General features: G+C 38.6%; 2 protein-coding genes across 2 annotated transcripts in view; one reads left to right on the forward strand and one right to left on the reverse strand.

Moving 5' to 3' along the window:
- The window catches only part of dusp4 (dual specificity phosphatase 4), a 28,080-nt gene extending 17,743 nt beyond the window's left edge, over nucleotides 1–10,337 (forward strand). Inside the window, exons 2-5 of the mRNA XM_028601318.1 lie at nucleotides 685–1,400; nucleotides 2,836–2,963; nucleotides 4,908–5,127; nucleotides 7,813–10,337. Coding sequence (XP_028457119.1) covers nucleotides 1,031–1,400; nucleotides 2,836–2,963; nucleotides 4,908–5,127; nucleotides 7,813–8,204 — 1,110 coding nt within the window. The 5' untranslated portion in view covers nucleotides 685–1,030 and the 3' untranslated portion in view covers nucleotides 8,205–10,337. The remainder of the gene's footprint in view (nucleotides 1–684; nucleotides 1,401–2,835; nucleotides 2,964–4,907; nucleotides 5,128–7,812) is intronic.
- An 8,620-nt stretch (nucleotides 10,338–18,957) lies between these two features.
- Nucleotides 18,958–27,536, reverse strand: part of tnksa (tankyrase, TRF1-interacting ankyrin-related ADP-ribose polymerase a) — a 78,121-nt gene continuing 69,542 nt past the window's right edge. Inside the window, exons 23-29 of the mRNA XM_028600948.1 lie at nucleotides 26,300–26,420; nucleotides 25,896–25,993; nucleotides 24,560–24,634; nucleotides 23,649–23,754; nucleotides 21,249–21,435; nucleotides 20,424–20,580; nucleotides 18,958–19,700 (exon numbers count right to left, since the gene is read on the reverse strand). Coding sequence (XP_028456749.1) covers nucleotides 19,614–19,700; nucleotides 20,424–20,580; nucleotides 21,249–21,435; nucleotides 23,649–23,754; nucleotides 24,560–24,634; nucleotides 25,896–25,993; nucleotides 26,300–26,420 — 831 coding nt within the window. The 3' untranslated portion in view covers nucleotides 18,958–19,613. The remainder of the gene's footprint in view (nucleotides 19,701–20,423; nucleotides 20,581–21,248; nucleotides 21,436–23,648; nucleotides 23,755–24,559; nucleotides 24,635–25,895; nucleotides 25,994–26,299; nucleotides 26,421–27,536) is intronic.

Below are 27,536 nucleotides of genomic sequence, written 5' to 3' on the forward strand. Positions count from 1 at the left end.
GATGCGCACTCAGATGTATACGTGCACACACAAACGTTTATGTGCGCACGTAAGCACACCCAACTGCAGTCTAGCATATTTACATTTCTCAGTACATTATACCAAAACCAGACATTAGCAATAAAATCAAATACAGTTTAATTTACACTCAATACAATTTTTATTTAAATGCTATTTCAGGGGACTTGTATTTCACAAGTCCACATTTATTTAATTCAGGGGTCTTTTATTTCATAAGTCCACATTTATTTAATTTAGGGGTCTTTTATTCCATAATGCCACAACTATTTATTTCAGGGAACTGGGTTAATGAGTTTATTTTACTGGATATGGTGGACGGTTTAATGAGATCAGCGAGACTGATTGTGTGGCTTTAAACAAATCAAAACAAACAAAAACGATAAAATAGGCTAAGAGGCTCCACATAGCCTAGCTGCAGAGTTGTGTTTTAATTCTTAGAGATATCAGTAGCCCATGTACAAGTAGGCCTATGCTTTTTTTTTTCTTCCTTTAACGTTTTTATTTCATCCTAACAAACTATCATCCAAATGTGGTCATGAGCTGGTAAAGGCATGGCGAGTACCAAACTCCACTGTACGCCCCATGGAGTATTATCTCCTTCCCCATCGCCTCTCGTTTCATTGATGTCTGTCTTTTTTTTTTTTTTTTATGAATGAACGGCAGAGGAGGAAAGGGGACGGGAAACTGGACGCTTTGTGATTGGCTGCTATTGGTTGACGTCACTTCCGCCGTGACGCGATGCACCCATTCACAAAAAAAAGGAAAAAAACAGAAACAATCCTGAGGAGGAACAACATTCGGAGAGGGAGAGAGAGAAAGAGAAAGAGGTGAACGGAATGAGTGTGAAGAGTAGTGCGGTTACAATGCGGGGATAGAAGAGAAGAGAAGCGCAAAGGACCCGAAGTTTCCAGGGCGGTGTGGGCACAGCGAGAGAGACAGACAGACAGACAGACAGACAGACAGGAGATAACCGACAGTGAAGCCTACACACAGCCTGAGACGACGTGCGATGGAGGACCTGGGAGAGATGGACTGCCCGGTGGTCAAGCGGTTCTTAAAGGACGACAACGCCAAGTGCCTGCTGCTGGACTGCCGCTCCTTCCTCGCCTTCAACGCGGGGCACATCCGCGGTGCCGTCAACGCCCGCTGCTACACCATCGTCCGCCGCAGGGCCAAGGGCACCGTGCTCAGCCTGGACCAGATCCTGGCCGGGGACGAGGAGGTCCGTAGCCGCCTCCGCTCCGGGATGTACTCCGCCGTGGTGCTGTACGACGAGAGAACGCCGGACTCCGAGACGGTGAAGGAGGACAGCACACTGACCGTAGTGCTCAACGCCGTGTGCAGTTACTCCTCCGGCACACAAATATACCTGCTCAAAGGTAAATGTGCTTCATTATAACACTCGGTTTTATATGGGGTCAGCTGCAGCATGTAACGTTAAGTATGATTAAAAATAGACCAGCAGTACCAGTAGCCTCAAAACGGCCAATTGAAGCATTTAATTCAATGTAACCGATGAGTGGTGGTTATTCTGTGATTCAACCTTAATACAGGGTGGTTAAAAAGGTACACAAATTATTATAATAAAAGTTGTATTAATAACACAAATAATAATAATAAAAATAATGATTTTTTTTTTTTTAATTCAGCCTCATTTATTAGTCACAATAAGGGTGTTTTCATCTTTTGTATCCAAATACAAGTTACACTTCGTCTTGAATAAGTCTTTTGTATTAGTAAAAAAAAAGATGTACCCTACAAAAACAATAATGATAAAGTGCATTATAATGTTTTTATTTTTTATTTTAATGAGGCTTTAAATGGGACAATCACAACTAATAATAGCTTCAAATTTCATTAATAGCCTAATTTCAATAGATATGCCACCAGCCTATCTGGGGCATTTCTAATAAAAAAATTTCAACCAATATAATCAATATTATTTTATTGCAACCACAAATATACTGAATGTTGTAGCTGCTCAATATGCTACAAACTGGAGATTGAAATATCTTCCTATCGTGCACTATTTCCGTGCACTGGTGTCATTTTTTTTACATTACACACACTCACTCAGTCACTCACAGCTGCACACATTCACGCACAGACCAATGGTTGTGAGCTGAGTGAATGAGGTAATGCTGGTGCGCAGAAGCCTCAAACCGGAGGGACTTGCACATCATCCTTTCAGAAACCGTCTGCTTCGGGTAGATCAATGATGGGAAGCTGTAAAACCTAAAATCAATCTTGATTTATTTCACCAGACTATATTTAGATTGCAGGGAATTTGAAAAGGCAAAGCTGCTGCAAGCTGTGGCGCATTCTTTTTGTGTGTGCATCATGGCGAAGACGCCTTGAAGCACAGGAGTGTATGTGTGTAGCTTATAAAGCTGACATTTCCCGGTTAGTCTGATGTGATCCTTGAGATGCAGGGAGCAGCGGTCGGAACTGCAGATGTATAATTTAAAAAATGAAAAAGCAAAGGGAAGATGAAATTGTTTTCAAATCCATGTAGTAGACACAGAACAGGTCAGGGGTCGGTTCAATTGTCTTAATGTCAGGCTCACTGAAGGCAGAGGTGTAAATCCTGGTGTGGGTTGCCATGCTTCTATGTCCTGATGTCTGCTGCTTCCGTAGTCTTTTATGCATATAACCCACACACACACACAAAAACCCTATTTCTGTAATGTTCCTGGAGGATCCTAAAGTCTGTCTGCCCCAGTAGTGATTGAATCTGTCATGTTTTACTATAATATTGTTTCTATTGTGATATTTTAAGATGCATCGTATTTGATCATGATGTCTCTTTTCCAGGTGGATACGACAGGTTTTTCTCAGAATACCCAGAGTTTTGTATAAAAACCAAATCCCTACCGACTCTCACCAGCCAGTCCAGCATCGACTCTGCGTGCTCGTCTTGTGGGACGCCGCACCACGAACAGGTAAAACGCCACAGGACGCAGACAAACCCTGACTCGCCCGTTCTCACCCTGTAAAGAACACTTTAAATTACATGTAGTTAACATTTACCAGTGTCGACCTGCTGTCAAGTGTGTGCAGCCAGTTAAGGCTGCAACTAGTGATTTCATTCTTAAATGTGAAAAATAATCACAAATGACACACACACAAGCCATCACAAGTAATTGGAATTTGTCAATGCCACGTCAGTCAAATAAGTGTTTCAACTACAGTTTTACACACAGACACCAAGAGCTGCCATCTGGACACAGGAACTACACTGGAAGCTATTTGTTTTGTAACATTACTGTTACTTCCCCACGTTTATTCAACCCCATTTCCTCATCCAGTCTGGGTATTAAAAGCAGGGAAAGTATAGTTACAAACTTGTTTGTTCAGTCTAACGGCCATGCGAGAAAAAGCAATGTCAACTGCCAGGAACGTTACCTTGAAATCCACTTTTTGTCTGAATGAGTTATTTGTCTAATGATAGGCTATGCTAGAGGTCATAGTTCACTATTGATTCCCCTCTGCGTCACTTCCTGTGACCCCGGTGGTCTTGTTTTGTTGGTCAGTGATCATTCCCAGTCACATGTGGTTTTGGGTTTAATTCCACTGGAACGCATGAGGAGAGAGACGCAGACAATCCAGCCTCTGTGCGTTCTCTAAAAGAAAAATGCTTCATAGTCTTGGCCACGCTATCAAGTGTTCTTTTTTTTTTTTCAAGGAATACTGTAGCTTCCTGTTGAGTATCTCACTTGCTAATTTTCCTCTCAGCCTCCACTCACTCCCCCCTCACATTACATCTCTTAGCAGTATCGATCATTTCCTGCGTCAGTACCGAGGTCGTCAGCGGCAGTGACATAAACAGACCGAGCCCTCATCAATAAGTCTCACTACCGGTATAGACCGCCAGCTGGCTGACCCCTCAGATCCAATGAAAGTGAAAACAACACTTCTACTCTTACGCTGGAATATGCATTCAAATATGTTTTGAAATACACAATTAGATTGGTACGTATAAAAATCAGGATACATTTCTTTTTTATGTACAGTAGTACAGACTAGAATATTTATTCATTTTGTATTAATCCTAAAAACTTTTTTTTTTTTTACCATGAAACCTTCATGTTTTTCATTATGAAGGGTGACCGCCATGTTCTAATGTCGGCCTATAGGCATTTTTATGTTATAGCCAACAAATGCTATTTTCAAAAACCAGAAAGGACATACACGTATTCACATTTTTATGCTCCGTGAGATATTTCCTTTTTCAAACCTTCACATCTTTGCTATGTTATAAATGGCATTAAGTAGATCTGACTTTCTGAGGAAATGTTGCTTTGGAGCATAGTTTTCTCAGAATAATTAGTAAAACGTGTTCTTATCGAAGCATGAGAGAATGGTGAATGTAAATCCTCAACAAAGATCTGATGTACAAAAACACACTTGCAGTACATTTCCACTGAATTGTATGGCGTAAGCATGTAAACATTAGTCAGTTCATCAGACCCTCAGGTATTTCCTCCGTTTATCAATGCAGGGAAATTACTCTTAACAAGCTCCAGAGCCCATATCAAATGACCCCGCATTAATCACACAGATAATAAGCTAACCCTGTTCGATGAAAGGCGTGGCTAATGTGATTAGCAAAACATTTAAGCGTGGTCACACATACTGAAGTCATCTGCCATCTGGCCTCTGTTGCACACTGAGACAGTGAATTCTTTGTCTTATCCTATAAGCTGTTTCTCCCTTTAAGTAACTTCTGTCCAACATGGCTCTCCAGGTTAGGTCAGGAGACGTTTCTTCATGTAATGACTGAATTATGAACAAACTGCCTAAGAACAGAAAACCTGTCTCTTTACTGCTGATTTCTAATGAAATAAAAATATGAATCATCATCCTTCCATCTGTCTTTCGTCCAGGGCGGGCCAGTTGAGATCCTGCCGTTCCTCTACCTTGGCAGCGCCCTCCACGCCTCAAAGAAAGAGGTTTTGGACGGCATAGGGATCTCCGCCTTGCTGAACGTGTCTGCCGACTGTCCCAACCACTTTGAGGGGGCGTACCAGTACAAATGTATACCCGTGGAGGACAACCATAAAGAAGACATCAGCAGCTGGTTCCTGGAGGCTATTGAATTCATAGGTCAGTGTGCGTGTGCGTGTTCATGCGTGTGCGTGTGCATGTGTGAGAGATCTTAGCAGAACAAATGCATTCCCATGGTGGGAAACCACAACTGTAATGACCTTCCTTCAGGCATGGTTTGTGCTTTATGTGCTTCGTTTTCAGGTTATTAAAACAGTAGTTACGTTTGTTTGTCTAGTATGTCTGCTAAAACACATCAAAGACCTTTTTTAATATTAATTACAAGACATACCGGTATGTAGGGTTGCAATTAATTTAGGATCATTTTCATTATCGAATAAGATAATTTCCCGATTAATAATTTGTCTATAAAACAGCAGAAAAATCACAGTTTCCCCGAGCAGAAGGTAATGATATCACGTCTTGTTTTGTCCAACCAACAGTCTCAAAGCCACATTTATAACGACAAAGACAAGGAAAAGCAGCAAATTCATAACATCTGAAAAGCTAAAATCATATATTTCACATTCTTGCTTGAAAATTGACTGAAAGATTAATTGATTATCAAAAGAGATACATTTTCTTTCAAATGACAAATCATTGCAGGTCTAGATATATATTTTCTCTGACTAAATTAAATCTAATATCTTTGTTCTGTGTGCTAAGTTCTCATTGCTGGGATATTGCTTTCCTTGCATTTTCCCAAGAGTCTGAGAATTTTCCCCCAGAAGAGCTTTCAGAGATAAGAGATGTAACGGACACACTGTGCATATAGAGCAGGCACATGACAACAAATCAGACATTTATTCACTAGGATCTGTCGAAACGGATTATTTCCAAGTAGCCCTTTATCACTCACTTTTCTGCAGATTTAAGAGAGGCAGAAAAGGAAAGAAAATACCCACCCAAATCTAATCCGATTAATCTATTGCAGAACAAAGCGATGTAATACAATCAAGGAAAAGACAGAGGAAAGCATTTGGAATGAGAACATTTTCCAATCAAGCGTTTCTCTGGAGCACAATTTCTCGTTTGTGTATGTAATATAGGAAAGTGTGTGATTTGCTTTTGCTTTGCATATCCATGCTGTACGTTCACATTGTGTGTGTGATTTCCGTGCTGCAAGTGTATGTATGTGCGTGTATGTGTGTGTGAGTGTGTGTGTAGGTGCTGGTATGCGTCATGGTTAGCTGCTGTGGGACCAGAGTCTGACTCATCCACTGTTACCAAGTGAACAGACGCTGTGGTGGAGTTAACTGAAATCTATCGGTTTGTGTGTGGAAGAGAGCAAAAAGTTAGACTGAAAAACAGAGGCAATGGTGGAAGATAGGATTAAATGAATCAACATGCAAAAACAATTTTAAAAAGTCCCTCCATTATCCTCTTTATATTCTGTGCTTCTAATTTCCTGCAGGCCGCACACATGCTTCATAACGTGACTGTGTAACTAATCATTGAAACTGATGGCTGTTGGGGAAATTGAGTTACTGTAAACGCTCTAATCAATCTATTACTTAAATCTGGTTATTCAAAGTAATAGCATGCGTCTAAAGATACTAAAAGAGGCAGAGACCTAAATAGGACAGGGGAGGAAGTGTGAAAGAGGCTGATGACTCAAAAATGTTGCACTTGCGTGTTTCAGTTAAATGTGATTTGCTGCTTTTCTCACTTTGAGGTTAGTTTGGCTGCACAGAGAGAGGAAGGCATCAAAACAGCTTGAGGCAAAGCTGTACATCTGTTAAGCTTAAAATACTCGGTGGCTGTGAGAAAAAGAAATTGCATTCCGGGTGAAAGTTTGTTTGTTAAGGTTCATGGTGTCGACACAGAATGATGATGTAAAACCGTAAAATTCTTTTCTTTCTTTATCTGTTCAGAGAGCACAAACTGTTTTCTCAAAAAGTTAAAGAAAAAGCTAAACATGATGTTCAGCCCAGAGTTAGTTAATTTTTTTTTTTTTTGCAAGCACGAGGAACTGCTGGAATTAGCCATCAACTTCTCCTTTGCATTCAATGTGAATTATACATTTTGAGGTGTTTCAGTGCTATTCGGCAAATTCGGTGCCACCAGAATGGGGCCTTTCTTAAAAAAAATAAAATAAAATAAAAATTTCAAATGAACTGCTACAAACATGCTTGGAGCCCTTTGCTTAGAGATGAAATAAAACGGAAAACATTGTCATTGTTCATGATGGAAATTGAGCTTGCGGCAAACCACCATGAAAAATACCTCCATAGCAACAAACATACTCTGCAAGGCTAGCCTTGGGCACAGCAGTGATTTGAGTAAGTCAACATGCTAACATACACTGACAACATGCTGATGTTTATGCTGTACACCCTCGTAGTTTAGCGTGTTAACACTTGCTAACCACCACCAGGTACAGCTGAGGTATGTCATTTGTTTCGCAGGCATTTTTGTCAGATTTGAACTGAAGATGACAGAGGATAAGTCATTACTACACATCATTAGGGTACATTATCTGGAAACCATGAATGACTGAATGTACAAAATCTTGTGCCAATCCATTCAGTAGATGTTGCGATATTTCACTGGATAAGTGAAAACTTTGACCGCTAGAGGAAATATTTAGGGGCATCCTCTGGTGAGCATGAATATCTGTACCAAATCCATGACAATCTATCCAATAGTGATATTTCAGTCTGGAGATTTTTTGTAGTAGCCAATAAAAACTAAATAGTGTTTATTATTTATGGAAACCTCTGACCCCCCCCTCTCTCTCCTCAGATTCAGTACGGGACTCCAGTGGGCGAGTGCTGGTCCACTGTAAAGCAGGCATCTCTCGCTCCGCCACCATCTGCCTGGCCTACCTGATGAAGAGGAAGCGAGTGCGTCTGGACGAAGCCTTCGAGTTTGTTCGCCGGCGACGCAGCATCATCTCCCCCAATTTCAGCTTCATGGGCCAGCTGCTGCAGTTCGAGTCGCAGCTCCTCGCCACCTCGTGGGCCGCCGAAGCGGCCTCCACAGCGAGCCCGCTGCTCGGGCCCAAGTCCTCCGCGACGACCGCCGCGACGACGACCGCCGCGGCCGCCTCTCCGTTCATTTTCAACTTCCCGGTTTCTGTGGTGAACCCCGCCTACCTGCACCACAGCCCGCTCGCGGCCTCCCCCGGCTGCTGATGGATCGCCAAAACACAGCCTTGCCCAAGGTTACCAACTCAGAAAAAAGACTGGGCTGCCATTGGCTGGAAGAGCTGTCGGCGGCAGTATGTACACATGCTTCCAGGGCGGGGAGGTGAGAAGCGTCACGGTGCCTGATTCAAAACTCATAGACTGACAAAAAAAAGCTGACGCTCCTTCCATTTTTTTAACAAGAGATTTTTTTTCAGACTGACCAAAAATGAACTGGCTTTCAAATCTTGTTTCAGTTTGAAGTTCGGATTTAGTGTTGGACTGACGTTTTCTTAAGATAAACCGTCCATACGTACGTCCATACTTGAGACAACAACAACAACAACAACAACAACAGGCACAAGGGCACACTGACACACAAACATTGGCACAGAGAGGCATTAGCAGCAGCAAACTCTCTCTCTGCCTCACACACACACACACACACACACACACACACACACACACACACACACACACACACACACACACACACACACATTCATGACTACCAACTGAATAAGCTCAGTATGAAGTCAGGGTCTGTTGCTATGGAGACAACAGGTCTTTAGGACAGGAGATGGACACAGGAAGGAAGGAGGAATTTTAAGCACCCGCTCTTTCCCCTTTTGGGTGTCCCTCCTGTTGCCAGACAAAAGAGATGGATGGAAAAAAGAGGGGAGGAGACTGTGATAGAAAGCAGGAGCCTCTTCCGTGACAGGTGCTCTGACCGGAGCTTCCTGTCTTTCATACGTCCTCTTCCTCTCTGTGTCTCTCCCCCACACCTTCCTCTCCTCTCATCTCCTTTTCATCCTTTTATATTCCTCCCCTTCCTCCTCTCATCTCTGCCTCTCATCTTCATCCCGTCCACCCCCTCTCCTCTGCTCCTTATCTCCTCACTGAACAGGCTAAATGAATAAAAATAAGATGCCAAATAAAGGCCAGGCCCCTTTAAAAACCCCACTGCAGGCCCCTAATACACACTCTAGGAAACCCATTCTGCTACATCAGAAAAAAACGTTGTTTTGGACGAAAGGGCTGCAAGAAAAAAACTGTCAGAGAATGTCGCCACAAAATGTTTGTTTTTTTCTTAAATGTCGAGCATAACTTTCTTTTTAGATTAGAGGGCAAGATTTGGAGCACAGTGGCTCTGGAACACAACCACTTAGAGTACCATTCTAATGGTTGTGTATGTTTTAACCCATTATAAATTATTGTATTCTTTACTGTTAGCCATTTTCCAAAACATGCATACCTTTTTTTTAAGGCATCTGTTTCAGTTCTTTTCTGCAAGTTTAATTTAATAGCAAATGAACTAAAAACATTGGCTCCAATAGAAGGCTTTGGAAAATCGTATTTTTTGTAGTTAATGGGTTAAAATGTGCATCACCACCTTCAAGATTTTTGTGCCTTGTTTATAAAGGTATCCCGTGGATTTAAGCATGCTTCTAGAAAGCCTATTGCTGAATGTTAATCCCAGCATTTCACCAGTACAGACTCTTATTCCACAAGCTTCTCTCTCCATTTCTCACACTCGCAGATGGACACAACAAATAACACAAAAATATACATATAAAGCAGTGTGTATGAATGGATTTCCCAAGCTACAAAGACAATCTACCTAAACCATGAAAAGTAAAATTATGAGAATTAGGCAAAAATTGCATTTGTAAAGTGTGCTTGAAAACCTTAATGTGCAAATGTGAGATAAATAAGAAAACGATTACTTATTGATTTCACTTTTTAAATCCATACTGAAAAAAATGACGGATGGATGGAGGTAAAAGAGAAGATAGCTTTGGGCTTCGAGACCATAATTCAATAACAGGAAGTTGTCCTTTATAATTCCGTTGATTCTCTGTTTTTAAAGGTTGTCCACAGCAATACCGTACTTACAATCCACTCAAGGACAATAACAATAGCAGTGACTATCTAGGGCTTCGCACCCAAACATCATGTCAAATTTTCATAATGTCACAATTTTGAGACAGTGTTTGTATTGCTTCTGCTTTTGACCAGGCTAAACTTTACACTCTGGGCTAGACATCCAAAGGCACAAAGTCCAACCATGGTTGCTTCTATACCCAGGTCCTGATGTACGCACGACACACACACACACACACACACACACACACACACACACACACACACACACACACACACACACACACACACACACACACACACACACACACACACACAAACAAACACACGGTTTCAAAGAAAACAAACCTTTTTTATGTTTTTTAAGATTGTCGCAACCTATCTCTGTAGCACTTTGAAGTGATGCAATACTGTATTTATAATTTATGATTGATTTGCACATCATGGTGATGGTGGACTGACTAGACTGCATAAAGACATTTTGTCCATGTAGAGAGAGAGAGAGAGAGACAGAGAGAGAAAAGAGAGCCAATTAGTGGAAAACGCAATACTTTGTACTTGTAGTTATTGTCTGTCTGTCTGTCAGTCTGACCTGTCTGCCTCTCGTGTTAGTTCATCTGTCTAGACCATAGAAATAAAATGGTCTATACTGTCTCTCTGTCTGGTCAATGCTGTTTACCCATCATGACAATATCAATCCTCCATTTGGACATTTATATAAAAAAAAAACTTGCCCTCAATTTTATTGTGAAATTAATAATCTGTACATGTATTTATTACTGAAGATCCACTGTTGAATAAATAATGTTCTTAATTATTTGGTTGTATGTGCTTTCTTTGTATGATGGTGTGAAACTGAGTATGTATATATATATATATATATATATATATATATATATATATATATATATATATATATATATATATATATATATATATATATATATATATATATATATATATATATATATATATATATATATATATATATATATATATATATATACACACACACACAGTTCGATAAAAGTCATGCAATTTATCTTTATTTTGTTATCTTTATTTTTTTTATTTGTCATGTAATTTGAGAAGGTGCATAATATATTTCTGTTAAAACCTACATTTGTGGTAATGTAAGAATTACATGAATACACAAGAAGTACAGTTAGTAGATGATGCGGGTTTAGTGACTGTTGCGTGTCACTGCTTTAATTGATATCAAACACTCAAATTGGCAGCATGTGTATTTTTTTTTTGTCATTTATAATACCAGGAACTTCTGTGTGGTATTTCTTTACAGAGAAAGGAATATTAGCCTGGAGCGCCACCCAGTGGTGAGAACATTGAATTGTCCTCATCATTTTTCACATGAGCATAGCAATAGGTAAGGGTGTGATTCCCAGTTAAGTTATTACAATTGCAAAGATTCATAATACTTATTGGGTTGTCCAAGGGTGTTGCAATGCGTGACAACACGCCGGGATGCCCCTGTCGCCCTCCTGAAAAAACGCAGTGGCGTTTCTCTCAGGAACCAAGACGAGACAGAACTCAGTTACTATCCAAATACCTATCATTGTCACGGCACACGATCTCCCTATGCTATGGGCCTTTTTCAAAGCAGACATTTTGGACTTGTCATAGTAGGAAAAGCACAGCTGAAATTGATAACCTTAACGACGGCTCAGTTCCATCAAGTCTCCCAGTAAACTATTTCAGTTAGTCAGCATGCACAATACCAGGGCCTCTCCTAAGTGGAATGCAGCCATCATTAATGCTTTTGAAAACACCTGTGCTTTTCCCTACTACGACATGTCAACATGTCTGCCGTGAAGAAGGTCTATTGGCTGTTGTGCATGGCTGTTGGGCTGGGTAGGTAGTCGAGAAGCCACCGTTAGTTAGCAAGACGGCGTGCCGGAGTGATTAAGATGGACTATTCAGAACAGGTGCGGGACCGTCGAGTTTGGAGCAGGACCGACGAGATACCATTTTCCCACATTAAATTGTGTTTGGCCATCGTCTTTAAATGCAGCACCGACGCTAACCCGTTTCGGACTCGGACCACAGACATCGATCTGACCGAGTATCGGAGCAGTGCCGGCGGGGTCAGCGAGGCGACAGGTAGGCCCATCCACCATTAAGCCTGGCAGTCGAACGAGTCATAGTATAGCATGTTGAAAAAGTCATAGTAAGTCGAAAAAAAATTCATAGTATTTTGAAAAAATTCATAGTATGGTTTGTCGTCAGTATAGACTGTCAAAAAGTTATAGTATGTTAAAGTCATAGTATAATATGCTGAATAAAGTGGAAAAAAGTCATAGTATATCAAATAGTTCGCTCTCGATCCCGTTCTTAAACCTTTCTACCACCGATGTGTTTCCCTTTTGATGTATACCCTGCTGTTTTTACCTCTTATGAGTTTCTCCTAATGTCAGCAATTGATTTTTGGAAAAAAGTCAGTATAGAATGTCAAAGTCGTAGTATAGCATGTCCAAAAAATTGATGAAAGTCATATTATAGTATGTGGGGAAAAAGTCATAGTATAGAATGTGGGGGGGAAAAAAAAGTCATAGAACTATATGTCGAAAAAAGTCACTGTTAGCATGTTGACAATTTTGGAAAAAAAAGTCATAGTATAGCATGTCGAAAAAAGTCATAGCATAGTATTGTATGTCAAAAAGTCATAGAAAAAGTTATAGCGTCGTATGTCGAAAAAGTAATATTATAGTATGTGGAAATTTTGAAAAAAGGTCATAGTATAGAATGTCCAAGAGAAGTCATAGTATAGCATGTAGAAAAAAATCTCATAGTATAGTATGTCGAAAAAAGTCACAGTACAGTGTGTCAAATTAAAAAAAAAAAAAAAAAAAAAAAAAAAAAAAAAGTTATGTTAAACAGTGGAAAAAAGTCATAGTATGTTGAAAATTTTGAAAAATGTCATAAAAAAGTCACAGTATAGTATGTTAAAAGTCATAGTATAATATGCTGAATAAAGTGAAAAAAAGTCATAGTATATCAAATAGTTATAGTATTATATGGTGATAAAAGTGGAAAAAGTCAGTATAGAATGTCAAAGTGGGAAAAAAGTCATACTATGTTTAGTCATAGTATAATCTGAATAAAGTTGAAAAAAGTCATAGTATATAGTATGTCAAAAAAGTCATAGCATGTGGAAAAAGTCATAGTAAGTATGGAAAAAAATCATAGTATGTTGAAAAAATTCATAGTATAGTATGTTGAAAAACATCATAGTATAATATGCTGAATAAAGTGGGGAAAAAAAGTCATAGTATATCAAATAGTTATAGTATTATATGGTGATAAAAGCGGAAAAAAAGTCAGTATAGAATGTCAAAGTCATAGTATATTTAAAGAAACAGGAAAAAAAGTCATAGTATTGTATGTCGAAAAAAGTCGTAGTATAGCATGTCCAAAAAATTGAAAGTCATATTATAGTATGTCGGAAAAAAGTCAGTCGTATGGCCAAGAAAAGTCATAGTATAGCATGTAGAAAAAATCTCATAGTATGTGGGGAAAAAAAGTCATCGTACAGTGTGTCGAATTTTGAAAAAAGTTATAGTATGTTAAACAGTGGAAAAAGTCATAGTGTAGTATGTGGGGAAAAAAGTCATAGTATGTCGGAAAAAGTCATAGTGTAGTATGTGGGGAAAAAAGTCATAGTATATAGTATGTCGGAAAAAGTCGCTATTGGCATGTTGAAAATTTAGAAAAAGTCACAGTATAGTATGTTTAAAAAAAAAAGTCATAGTATAATAAAGTGGGGAAAAAAAGTCATAGTATGTCAAATAGTTATAGTATTATGAAAAAAGTCAGTATAGAATGTCAAAAAGTGGGGAAAAAGTCATAGTATATAGTATGTCGGAAAACGTTATTAAAGTCATAATATAGTATGTCAAAAAAGTCATAGTAAGTCGGAAAAAAAATCATAGTATGTTGAAAAAATTCATAGTATAGTATGTTGAAAAACATAGTATAATATGCTGAATAAAGTGAAAAAAAGTCATAGTATATTAAATAGTTATAGTATTATATGGTGATAAATGTGGAAAAAAAGTCAGTATAGAATGTCAAAGTGGAAAAAAGTCATAGTATGTTAAAATAATATAATATTCTGAATAAAGTGGAAAAAAGTCTTAGTATAGTATGTCAAAAAAAAGTAATAAATGTCGAAGTATAGTATGTTGAAAAACGTCACTGTTACCATGTTGAAAATTTTGAAAAAAGTCATAGTATTGTATGTCAAAAGTCCTAGTACAGCATGTCGAAAAAAAGAGTCATATCATAGTATGTCCAAAAAATAGAGTGAAAGTCATATTATAGTATGTCGGAAAAAGTCATAGTATGTTGAAAAAAAATCATATATAGTATGTGTAAATGTTTGAAAAACGGTCAGTTTTTTTTTTTTTTTTTTTTTTTTTGGACATGCTATAGTATGTCAAAAGTCATAGTATAGTATCTCAAACAGTCATAGTATAGTATGCTCAAAAGTTTGAATAAAAAAGTCATTGCAAGCATGTCTATAAAAAGTCATAGTATAGTGTGTTGAAAATAATAAAAAAAGTTAATAGTATGTCAAAAAAGTCATAGTATAGGGTGTTGAAAAAAATTCATAGTACAACATGTTGAAAAAAAGTGGAAAATTATGGAGCCCCTGAGGTGACATGGAGGAAGAAGAAAAAAAACAAAGGAAGGAAAAAAAAATGTACAGGGGACAAACACTAAACTGGAGATCTCGAGTTTGGATATTTGATATCCAACAAACAATAATAAGGATAACCTTAGTAGCTCCTAAGGTCTGCCAGATGCCAATGTGTCTGGATTACATTCAGCACACCTACCTAGATATAGGTATACCTAGAGCGGCTTATGGTTGTTGATTAACTTGTTCTGCCTAAAAGTACATTAATCATAACAGGTTTGTTTCACAGTTAAACAGGGAAGGTCAGAAAATTAATTACATTTAAAAGTAACCAAAATGCTATTAGTTAGCTCATTTTAGCTATAGTTCCTGTAATAATTATATAATATAATCAAGAACATTACCATTGCAAAACAAAAATGGGAAAATATAATCATCAGATTATAAGTATGAAAAGTAACAGTAATTACACTTTAAGAAAACAAAAAAGGTTGTGGTTTGGGATGCAGTTTAAATGTGTTGTTATACCTGGATTTGTTTCTACTGTTTTGCAACAAGGACATCTATTTATAGTCTTGAAATAGGATTATCCATTTAACGTGAAAATTACTTTTTTGGATTGACAAAATTGTGTCAGTGGATGTAAACAAAAAGCAAATGAAGTCCGAGGTAATATGAATTAAAAAGTACATCCTGTTTAGTAACCACATGGTGCCAATAAACTCAAAGAATAAGACAAAAATACACTTTAAGTTCTTTTTATTAAGATTTTCTTCTGTACAGGAGTGAGGGGTGTATCTGTTCCACATGTCAGCTGGTCAGCAGCTTTGTACAAGTGTCTGTACAACAGCAGGTCAAACATTACTGATTAGGAAATGGGTTAGTTAACGGTTGGCTTTTGGTAGAAGGCAGGTCAGAAGGTGAGGCGTGAATTGATAACACATACACACACACACACACTCGCACGCAGGCATCCCTCCAAATTATTTACAACAAGATGGCTGACTGGCCCTTGACACCGATAATGAAAGACAGGCCAGCCAAAACACAACTCAAATAGTTATCACATAAAAAAGTATTTCAAGAGGGGGGAAAAAAAAAGCAGAAAAAATAAACTCAAATAATCCATAATAGACCCATTAAAAGGCCCATCTGGAGTTAGTTTATTTACAGTCTCATTTAACATTTCAATCCTACAACGCTGCTACACCGTAAACTTTTTTTTTTTTTTTTTTTTTTTTTTTGTGCTAACTAATCAGGGTCAACACAGCCGTTAAAAAAACAAAACGAAATGTCTCAGAGAAACAAGACTATAAACTTGCTTTGTTTATCATTAAAAATCCAATTAGAGCTTTATGACTTAAGTCCATTTGTGAAATGCCAGATCCTAAATAATTTACTTGAGGAAAAACGGGTCTTCTAGGCAGGTAAAATCACTTGGTCTTAAAAACATTCTTTTACCGAGTAGCTTTTACATTGGACCATTTTCCCTTTGAACGCTTTTCTGCCATTACAATTTAATTTCAAGCGTATTAGGTTTTCTCAATTTTACTTTAGTCATCAGTTGTTATTCAGCCTATTTTTAATTTTCAATTTATTTCCTTTCCAATTTCCCTGCAATGACTGACTTTGTAATTTGCTGACATTCAGTTAATTTGGTATCATTGTTATTGGGATGAACTATTGCAATCAACTGTTTGGGCTGCGAAACTGAAGGAAAACGTGGAAATAGTCTGACAAAGGTTTAGTTTAAACGTCTCAGGGGCGGCTATTTTGAGCTACCAGTTCAGTTTCTCTGAGGACATACATACAGTATGGAGATTTTAGGCTTAGTTCACACTGGCTCAGACCGTCCTCTTCACCTCGAGGGTGCAAATCTGCTGAAATCTGAGTTTGGCTGGCAGACGCTGTAGTGCTAACAAAGTCAAGATAAAAATAAATCAAGTATTAGAACAGCTTTGTCAGATTTAAATGTGATGTGCCTTTTAATGGGTATGAATCCATTGCTGCCGCCTGATTTGGGTAAATCAATCATAGTAAGTTTCCGATTGATTTTAAGGCTATTCATTCTCAAAAACGGTTCGTCAATTCCCTTTCCATTCCACACAGTTTTAAGGAATTTCAAAGACCTCAGCACTGCTCGACTTGGCGTGATGTGATGAACATGAAATAAACTAAAACATATGGTCCCATGTGGTGTACATTAATAAAAAAAACAAATAATTAAAAGAAAAACATGGTCAGTGTGTATATAAAAAAACAACTTTCAAGCATACGTAGTGAGGAATTTGCTAATTTTGCTGTTATGAAGTATATTGTACATGTTAGTGTGTTACTATAAGTGGTTAATACAAACAAATTTGATAGCATTTGTACAGTAAGTAGAACAATATCCATTATCCTCTTCACCATCCTCAACCTCAGTCAACCTGCAGATCTCTAGTTTATATAAATATCTTTTTGAAGCCTGTGACCAGCCTGCTGAATGGCTTGCTAAGATGCAGAGACTAGGGTCCCTTTCCTCATTTGCTTATGTTTAGGAGTGTAAACTCAGGAGTGTAACGATGACCTTAAAATAATGGAAACATAAAGTAACACACAAGGAAAAAAACAAAAATGGAATAGGCCTCAGAAAAAGACAATGTAGAAATGAATCCCTACATAAATGCCTTCCTGATATACAGTAGATTGGTTCCCTTCAATGTAATACTACAAGCCAGCAATTCCTCTGTTGCACCACTAGGGGGCACTAACAGTTACAGGTAGAGAGGGAAGGGCCGAGACGGCAGCAGGTTCATGTAAACACAATGTGAGAGACCTTAAAACACAAAACAAAAACATGCTCCAGATGTAAATGTTAAGTGTAGACAGATGTAGAAGAATGTTATGTTATATAATGTGAATGTTTAGCTGCAACTGACAAGATCAATATCATTCACAATTTAGGGCTTCACAGAGAACAATGTCACGTTATGTATGTTTGTACATATTGTCGTTGTCATGCGAAAACCTTGTATGTCCAAAACTTTTTTGAAAACCTTTTTAATTGAGCAATTTCTGTCTGACAAGGTTATCGTCCGTTTAAATATCTGTAAAACCCACAGACAAAATGGGTGACCCATATCATTAAAAAAAAAATGAATAAAAAAATGTAAATAAAATATGGAGAGAAGGTTTCTGGTGAACAGCGACCATATCAAAGTGTCACAGTTTGGTCTCGTGGTCCGCCTCGTTCTAGTAACGCACTTTGATTTTGGACAGTTTGAATCTGAGCTGAAACTAGCAGCAATCACCGTCAAAGCCAATTTGAAAGGTCTTTTAAAGGTCCCATAATATGCTCATTTTGAGGTTCATACTTGTATTTTGGGTTTCTACTAGAACACGTTTACATGCTCTAATGTTCAAAAAACATATTTTTTCTCATACTGTCTGTCTGAATATACCTGTGTTTACCCTCTGTCTGAAACACTCTTTTTAGCGCCTGTCTCTTTAAACCCTCCCTCCTGAAAACGCACAGTCTGCTCCGATTGGTCAGCGTTTTCAGGTCTTTCGCATTTGCGGTTTCATGTGTTTCTGCACCGTCATTGCAGTTGGGGAATGACCATTTGTTGAATCACAAATGTACGAAAGTCCTCACGCCTCTCTTAAAAGGCTCAGTTACTGAATATAGGCTATGTGCATTTCTTGTTTTGATACTTTCCCCAGTATTTATATAGCATCTCGACCTTCTTTATAGTAAAAAACCCTCACTTTTTACAATATGGGACCTTTTTTTAAGATGTAGTTTATACAGTATAATGACCACTCGATTCTGACTCCAAACACAGTATTATATTGAATTGGAAAACAATTTTGAAAATGACTGATTTCCTTGAAAAGCAATTAAGGCTCAGAAAGCTGTATGTTTAGGGCATGTTGGATTGACTGACCGGTGTCTCCAGTTGCTGCTTGCTTGTCACAACTCAGCTCTGCCCAAAATCGGAATTTTGAAACTTTAAATGATTTTCTTCGGTGTGGATTTAAAGTTTTGCTGTTCCTCTGACATGAGCGGGTTTGGTCTGACTGGTGGGTGTAGAAGATGGTCCCTGCATGGACTGTAGTGGAACGTCTGCAGCCGGCACCGGTAGCAGCAGCGGATTGTTTGTTTTTTGCTTATTGACTTCTGGGTATTTGCCCGCTGTCATCTGTTTTACAAAAGATGTGGCAGAACAGAGAGCTGTATTGTTAACATGAGTTTCATTGGTAAAAATGTGACAAGCTATAAACATAAAATGTGCTTGATTTCTGTTCTCTCAGTGAAACAATCGCCGTTTCTGGAAGTGGCCTCAGGGTGTTTTTGCTGATGTGGATGACTCACAAAGCCAAAAGGACACAATATCAAAACAACATATAAAAAATTGGGGGTAGATTACATGAGCAGTGTGCAAAGGTGCAACACCAGTAATGTTTGTTTTCCTTTGGACTGTGTCCTGTTGCAATTGCTTTCTTAATTGTTTTTGTTTTTTATAAGGATCGAGCCATATGCCTGCAAATTTACATAATAGCTTACTGGTACACTTCCACAAGTGTTGATCTAATCATTTGCATTTTCTCCTGCAAAAGTAGACCCAATTAATTAAAGAATGTGATAGATTTTGCTGTCTGCTGCTTTTGGACTGGGCATGTATCACACCCCAAAACTCATCCTCCTTCTCTTTTCCTATTTAGACACATCCAGGTCTGTTTCTGAGGGTCGACTGTTCACCTCGCCCATCAAGATCAACTCTGGAGACTTTCATTTAGGATCGGAGGTTTAAAAACACCCTCTAGTTCAGTTCCAGAGAGTGGCTCTAGTCCATTGCAGTCTGGCCTTCTTCCAATCCAGCCGTGATTGCGTTTTAGGACTTGTGCTCCGGTGTGGCAGCAGGCGTGGCCAGACTCTCCGGCTTCACAATCTGGTAGGTGATCAAGTACTCTGGGTACGCCTGTGGACAAGGAACACATCAAATTCAACTCAAAGTAAATTTTAGGCTTAGTTCTAGTGTTGAACTCATGTCATGTGTACATATATTAACAGGACAGAAAAGAAATGATGATTGATTAGTCATTTATTTTCAATTTAGGATTTGCTGCTATTTAAAGATGTCACCTTGGACTCTGTGAAATTATTATGGGTATTTAAACATTTTCTGGCATTCTTATAGAAGAAATGATAAATCAATGAATCAAAGGAATAGGGCTGCCACCTCTTAGCCGACTAATCGGTCGTTTTGGTCTTAGTCGACTAAGATTTCTTTAGTCGATTAGTCATTCATGCTTAATTACTCATTTCCTAGAAACTTCTGAGCACATTTATGGTAAACACAAGATTTAAAGTGGTGCTTTTGCAGGATTAATTGTGGAGAAACTCAGTTTTACAGATGGTTAATTAACTACATTTATATTGTGCTTTTCTAGTCTTAACCACCTCTCAAAGCGCACAGCTCTGTCAATTAAATAAACTAATCGATTAATCGACAAAATCGTATAAGTGTTAGTCGACTGTGTGTTAGGACAACCCTACAAAGGAATAATCCACAGATTTATGAAGTGAAAATTGGTGCAACACTACTTATTTCATACAATTTATGTAACAAAAATATTTAACACAAAGGGGTGGTTTAAAAAAAAAAAAAAAAAAAAAAAAAAAGATGATAGTGTGTACTGACCTGCTCCCCTCTGTAGATGACGTACTCTGCATACGCCAGTCCGTTGACACTGGGTCGACCTATAACAGAGTGGTGTCCAGGGGGGGCGTGGGCCATTTTCATCGCACTAAACTGAAGAAACGACTTGCCCAGCGTCACTCTGCAGAACAGCATCTGCCTGAAATGCAAACCCACAAAATGATGCCGTGAAGGTCAGATAAATGTTTATTTCGTACATTTTTACTCAGTAATACTATGTTGCAGTATGTTTTTATGTCAATTATTTTGATCACTGCAATAACACACAACAGTGATTGTGGTTGATAAAAAGGTTATCAAATTCCTGTTTTCTCTGTCCCAATTCCATACTACATAAGTACGATATTCTAATGGCAAATAGTACAATAAATCAATTTTGCTTTACTGTTTTGCACTAACAGGAAATGATAATGTACTGTAAAGTGCTGATAGCTTTGAAATACAAGTAAAGAAAGCAACATGTTTTTTTTTTTTTTTTCTTCGGTTTCTTTTTACAATGCATTGTGGGACAATAGAGTCCATCGAAGGTGATATCTGGGAACCTATCAGAAGGCACATCTAAAATTGAGTGGATTCAGTACATAGTAGCATCTTTGAGTAAACTGTTGTCGCTTTAGAGGTATGAACAAATTACATAATCAAAACCTGATTAGAATTAGTACTTAGTGTGGAATTGGGACATTGGTACTGACGCGTAGTTCTTTCCTTCCACACAGGAAGAATCAAGTGGTTGGAATAAACAGGATAAGATGAACATGCCACCATCGTAAAGAGAATATATATTTTTCTAAACTAAAGACGTCTCACCTGTGGCACACATAGCAGGAGCGGTCTTTGTGGGTGGGGCATCCTGTGCCTCCCCCAATCCCGTACACGTACTGGTTGCTTTTGGAGGAGTTCTCCGCAAAATAGATCCCAGCTCCAAACATGCCGCCGATGTAGGCGTGTCGCTCGTCAAAGCCCTTGTGGATGATGGCATTGATGAAGGGAGAGCCTGGCAGGAGAAAGGACACATTCATATTAGGGCCATCCCACCTCAAAAACATGCAATAGACTCTCCCTGCAGACCTCCACTGTGGGGACAGGAACACATCTCTCTTGTCTCAGCTTCAACACAAGAAGAATTCTATCCATTTCTGGAGCCTCCACCAGAGGAGACCCCAAATATATCTATCTATCTATATCTATCTATCTATCTATCTATCTATCTATCTATCTATCTATCTATCTATCTATCTATCTATATATATATCTATATATCTATATATATATCTATCTATCTATCTATCTATCTATCTATATCTATCAATATCTATCTATCAATAATAATTTAAAACATAGTCTATGATGATGTTATGTCTACGTTCAGCATCCTCTGCAATTAGTTTACTTCCCCGTATAAACAGCTCTCAGCACAAATGTAAATGAAGGCAGACAAGGAAGAGAGATCCAGATACTGTTTGACTGTTATCCTGGGAAATCCATGATCTAAGAGACCTTGAACATAGTACTGTATGATCGTTGGTTGTCAAACACAGCATTTCAGACATCACAGAAGCCAGACGACTTCCTGGGATTTTCAACTCTACAGTGTTTAACGTTTTAAAGAAACCAAACTCTGCTGCGGTCCCTGGGGTTGTGGATATGGAAGATTAATGACTGGATGACCAGCTGTTCTTCGCTGCTACCATCTCTGTGAAAACCCACTCTTGCGGATTTATTCTCCACAAGATTAGGAGGATACAACCATCCCTCACCCAGGAGGCGGCACAGGTTCTGGTCCAGGCTCTTTACATCTCGCGCCTAGACTACTGCAACTCGCCCCTGCCTGTTGTGCCTCCATCTGCTATCCAACCTCTGGTGCTTATCATCAGCCTGGCTGATCATCAACTTACCCAAGTTCTCCCACACTGCCCTGCTCCTCCACACCGGCTTCCGGTGGCTTCTCGAATCCATACACTGGTACTTGCCTATTGTGCTGTGAATGGCTACATTCAGAACATGGTCAAACCATACACCCTAACCTGTCCACTACGCTCTGCCACTGCCTGTGAGTTTGCTACTTCCTCACAGTTCGCACCATGGCGAAGTTCGTCTCAGAGTTTTACTTCAGTCAACAAAGAGGAAGTGACCGACGCTGAAGGAGGTGATCAAAATGTCATGGCAATGAAGAGGACAACTGTCACCAAGTTGGACACATTCTAGTTAGTCTTGTGAAATGCATCTTCAACTTCAGACTAACCACATTTTGGTGCATGTGTACAGTAGGGCTAGGCAATATATCAATATTATATCTATCGTGATATGAGACTAGAGATCATCTTAGATTTTGGATATCGTAATATGACATAAGTGTTGTCTTTTACTGGTTTTAAAAGCTGCATTACAGTAAAGTGATGTACTCTTCTGAACTTACCAGACTGTTCTAGCTGTTCTATTATTAGCCTTTTCCCCACTTAGACATTATGTCCACATTACTGATGATTATTTATCTAAAATCTAAGTGTGAAGATATTTTGTTAAAGCACCAATTTTCAACCCTAGAATATCGCCACGATAGAGGTATTTGATCAAGAATATTTTGATATCTAATTTACTCCATATCGCCCAGCCCTAGTGTACAGCCAAGTTTACCGGCAAACCAAAGTCAAACTTGAAATGTTACAACTCCACTAGTCTATATCCTTCGCGTTCCACTTCCGGGATTGCTCCGGGGCTGCAGGCAATTCCACCAAGTTTCCTTCTACTTTCTTTGTGTTGGAATTTTAAATTCGGTGGATTCATGAGGACTATTGTTAACTGCTCCTCAGATCTCTGTATGGTAAATTGAGACCGCTAGCTAGACTATCTCTCTACTGACTGACTGAGTTTTCTCTTGAACGACTATTTTTGCAGCGGCTCTGTGCGGAGTTTAGCACCACCCATGACGATTCTGATTGGTTTAAAGAAATGCCATTAGACCAGAGCACGTTTCCTATGAGGGGCCATCTGGGACATTATTCACAATTACCTCACCCTTGGTTGCGTCACCACATTAACCAGCAGTTTAACGCCTTTTGGAATCAAGCAAAATCAAATGTTCGAAAAGAAGACCACTTAATAAAGAAGTAAGAAAATATTATATAAAAAGTTAAGCAACCAGTTGTTGAAATACCTGATATATGGTGAGGAAACCCACCGTCTCAACTATATACTCTGTTAATTTACCGTGAAAGAGCATTCGCTCGTTGTGATGGTTGTGATTCTCGTCTGCGATTTCCTTTTGTCTGTGTGCATATCTCTCCCGTAGCTTCTTATTCACCACCTTCTGAATCTGCAGAGGAAGGAATAGAGGGAGGGATGAGAATTAAAATGTATTTCTAAAAGTGTGTGTGTCCCTCTTCTCATGTCTTATGAACAATAAATTACAGGACTGAGAAACGAGGCATTGTGAGCTAACGTTAGGTACAGAGTAACGTTAGTACAGGGGGGCGGCTGGAAATCGGAATAAGGATGGTAAATAGATTTAACATGACTTTAAAATCGACATCCACCGAGCCAAAATGCTTATGTTATCAATAGTTAGCTCGTTCTGGTTTCCTAACTGTGTCACAAGTTGTAGGAGCTTAGCTGAGAGCTTCATGGAGGCAGCTAAAGTTTATGTTAGCTGCCTTACATCTGTCAGAGTTAGCTTCAACTTTATATATTACCTTCTAACAGCTGTGTAACCGTAACGTGACAATCTGCAAGAAACCGGTTGCTTATAAATCACTAAAATAGTAGTGACAGCACCGTTTGGCTTAGTTATCAATGCTGCTAGCATCATGGCTAACACTTATGTTACTTAGTTTATGAGAAATCGTTTCAGCTGTGCTTTCTAACATTTACAACAGAGCCGCTTCAATACACTTGAACACACTACAGAATTCACTGCTGATTTGTGTTTGTCGCAGTGTGCGTGGTGGAAAATAATGTAAACAGAGCGGCGTGCCAGAAATGCAATGAAAACAACCACATGCTTATAGTGGCATTGATAATGCATAAGCCTAGTACATATTTATAACGGGCTTCATTTGAACATTTAATATTCAAATGGCTCTAATGTGTACGCTGTGTGTGTGTGTGTTGTGAACACACACCTTAATTATGTTGTACCGGCTGAAGACTCCACCTGCATTGCCTCCATCGCGGTGCTCTCTGATAGTGCTCTGTAGCTAAAGAGGAAATAAACAGACAGAAGACGATCAAAATGACAAACTTATGCAAAGCTTTGAAAGTTAAAATGGAGAATGTGGGGGATTAAACATGCTAATGAAATGCAATTTTCATACAGTATATCGTGAATAACATAAGGTGTGATTCACACAGCTGTCTGGACAGCATTAGGAGACATAGTGATGAGTAATTTTTTACCTCGGCAGTACAGGAGTGTTTTTATATAAATTCAGATTAACAATTCAAACTTAGGTCACCTGTAGCATTTTCTGTTAACTCTTTTTAATTCTATAAAGATCAATATCTGGTGTTTCAGCTATTACTGACGTGTGCACTACACAAGTACACTCAGTTGCCAATGTATTAGGCTGCTACAGTCTATGGGTACACCTAGCTAAAACTAATGCAGTCTATCATACAACGGTCCTGTTGAGGTTTTAGAGAGATGTTGATATGTATGGTCATTCTGGAGGATGTAGTTTGTTGAACTCAACAGCACAACAGAGATGTGTTTCTGTTATTTAGCCTACGCTCTGTGATATCAATGGGGTGGACAAAAACACAAACATAAACACCATGAAGGCAGAATTTATTGCAGGACTGTTTTATAAATTGCGTTAGTTTTAGTTGGCTGTACCAAATAAAGTGGTAAGTGACTAAGCGTAGATTACAGAGAAGCAACTAATTTAATCACAGTAGATAACTAAATAATGCCTGTGGGAAATTTGCTGCAGCTGCAAACGTGTGGCATCAGCAGTTAAAAAAAAAAGAAGAACTTGACTCAAAAGAGGAATATAAAGTAAAAATAGATCAGAAGCTGCTGCAGGTGGATTTACAAACTGACAAACTGAGCCATTTGAAGAAAGTTGTGGGTGAAATGATCACCACCATTCACAAAAATCATCCTAATGACTGAAATGATTGATGATACAATACTGCTGTGAATAGGTAAAGGTACTCAACCTAGCATTAGAAACTGACCTCATATCAGTCATTTTTCAAGTTCCCAAGTAAAAATTACAGTAATATTATTAATATTAGCTGTTAATTTTTTGTTAACATGTGACAGTCCTCATTCATTTTAAATCCATTTAGACGGATATCTGCTGTCGCTTTCAGTTACTGCTTTCATTTATATAGTCAGTGAAGCAGTAGTCTGGTCTAAAGTCTCTCCTGCAGATTGTTGCTGTACTGTGGTGACACTAGCAACCTAAATGTATGTCGTGTCTGGATGCGTGTGTGTAAAAGTGTGTTCCTTACTTCCTCCTCCACAGACTGGAACTCCTTGTCGTCCGGTGCCAGGTCGATCAGCACGGTGCCCTGGCTGGAGCAGTGGAACGTCAGATATGGGTTTGCACCTACAATCAAAAAAACAAATGACACTAAATTTCTTATCATACATTACAGGTATAGCCACATATATAACCCAGGAGTTTGATGTATAGATTTTTAGCATTTTGAGTGTTTCTCAACAAATCTGAAGACTAAATAACAGAACTTGGCATTATAAAGAGAACATGCTTAATTGTTTTAACATTTCCAGTGTTTATTTGAAGATTAAATATTTATGTCATTTCAATACAGTAAATCTGATATAGGAACAGGTGTGTGTTTGTGTGTGTAGTTTTGTGTGTGCGTGTGTGTGTTTTTGTTTGTTTCCTGACCTTGCTGGCCTCCCAGCAGCCGTTCGATGCCCTTGATGAGTTTGTGTCTGTGGCCGTAAGCGTTGATGCCGATCTCTTTCAGCTCCTCGTGACCCATGTCTGCCAGCACATCCAGGGAAATCTGCCCGGAAAACAGCAAATGAGTCATGTCAGTCTTGCTTATAGTTGTCTTCTGCCAAAAGACTGCATATCACTAGGAAAATAACATTTTATTATCATAATGTCCAATATTTATTTGAGCGATACTTCTAATTATACATTTGTCACCTGAATCAAACGTTGTAATTTATTGAAAGGTAGAACTCTGCACAAACCTAAACAAAAACACATTACAGTTTGATGATGACAATAGCAAGTCATACAAAAATTAAATAACTAACAATAAAACAAGAGTTCAATGATCTAGGACATTGCAGCGACAATTGGTCTGACAAATATTCATGAGTGAAAGACGGAAGCGGCATGAAAAAAAAGGTCAATGAATGCATGGCAGTAATCAAGCCTTTCATATGCAAAATGATGATGGTGAAGTTTGAGTTTTTTCAAGGCGATCCCAGATAAGATTCATGCTGGCGGCAGAGATTACTCTGCTTTTTAAACAGTAACCTTTACGTACTTCCCTCTGTGTTGCTGTGATCACTGCAACAGGTGTAATCATCATAGCCTAAATACTCTGCTCCGAGTGAAAACACAGAAATAAGCAAAACAGAAACTGAAAATTTGTCTGGCACCAAAGTGAATACAAGAACCCTGGTTTCATTTCCAAAATCACAGCAAAGAGATGAAAACGTCAGCTTTTTACTTCTTCAGAAGCCTGTATGATCTTTTAACAGAGAAAAACTGTTTGTCACACTCGATTTGAAGTAATCACAGAAAAGTAATAAAAGTGACACATCAGCCTGGTTCTCGCCACTGACTGATGCTTCAAGCCGCCATCTTACAATTTCATCACAGCAGTGGAAAAGCATCATCTGAGCAATCTGCCACCTGGAACATCCAACTAAATAACTTCTACCAATTCCTCGCATCTTGCAAAATTATTGCATTCTCCCTGCAAGTTTTAACTAAACAGTAATAGTGGCCAATCTCCATATTTTTTTGCAAAAACTGTTCTATCAAACTTTGTGTTGACAAAGGTTTACTACTAATCCTCTTCTACAACAACAAACAAATCAGAAGTGGAGCTTTACAGAGGGAACAGAAGGAGGATTCACACAGCGGAAAGTTGATTAGAGTT

Source organism: Perca flavescens, chromosome 16, assembly GCF_004354835.1.
Source record: "Perca flavescens isolate YP-PL-M2 chromosome 16, PFLA_1.0, whole genome shotgun sequence".
Taxonomy (NCBI): Eukaryota; Metazoa; Chordata; class Actinopteri; order Perciformes; family Percidae; genus Perca; species Perca flavescens.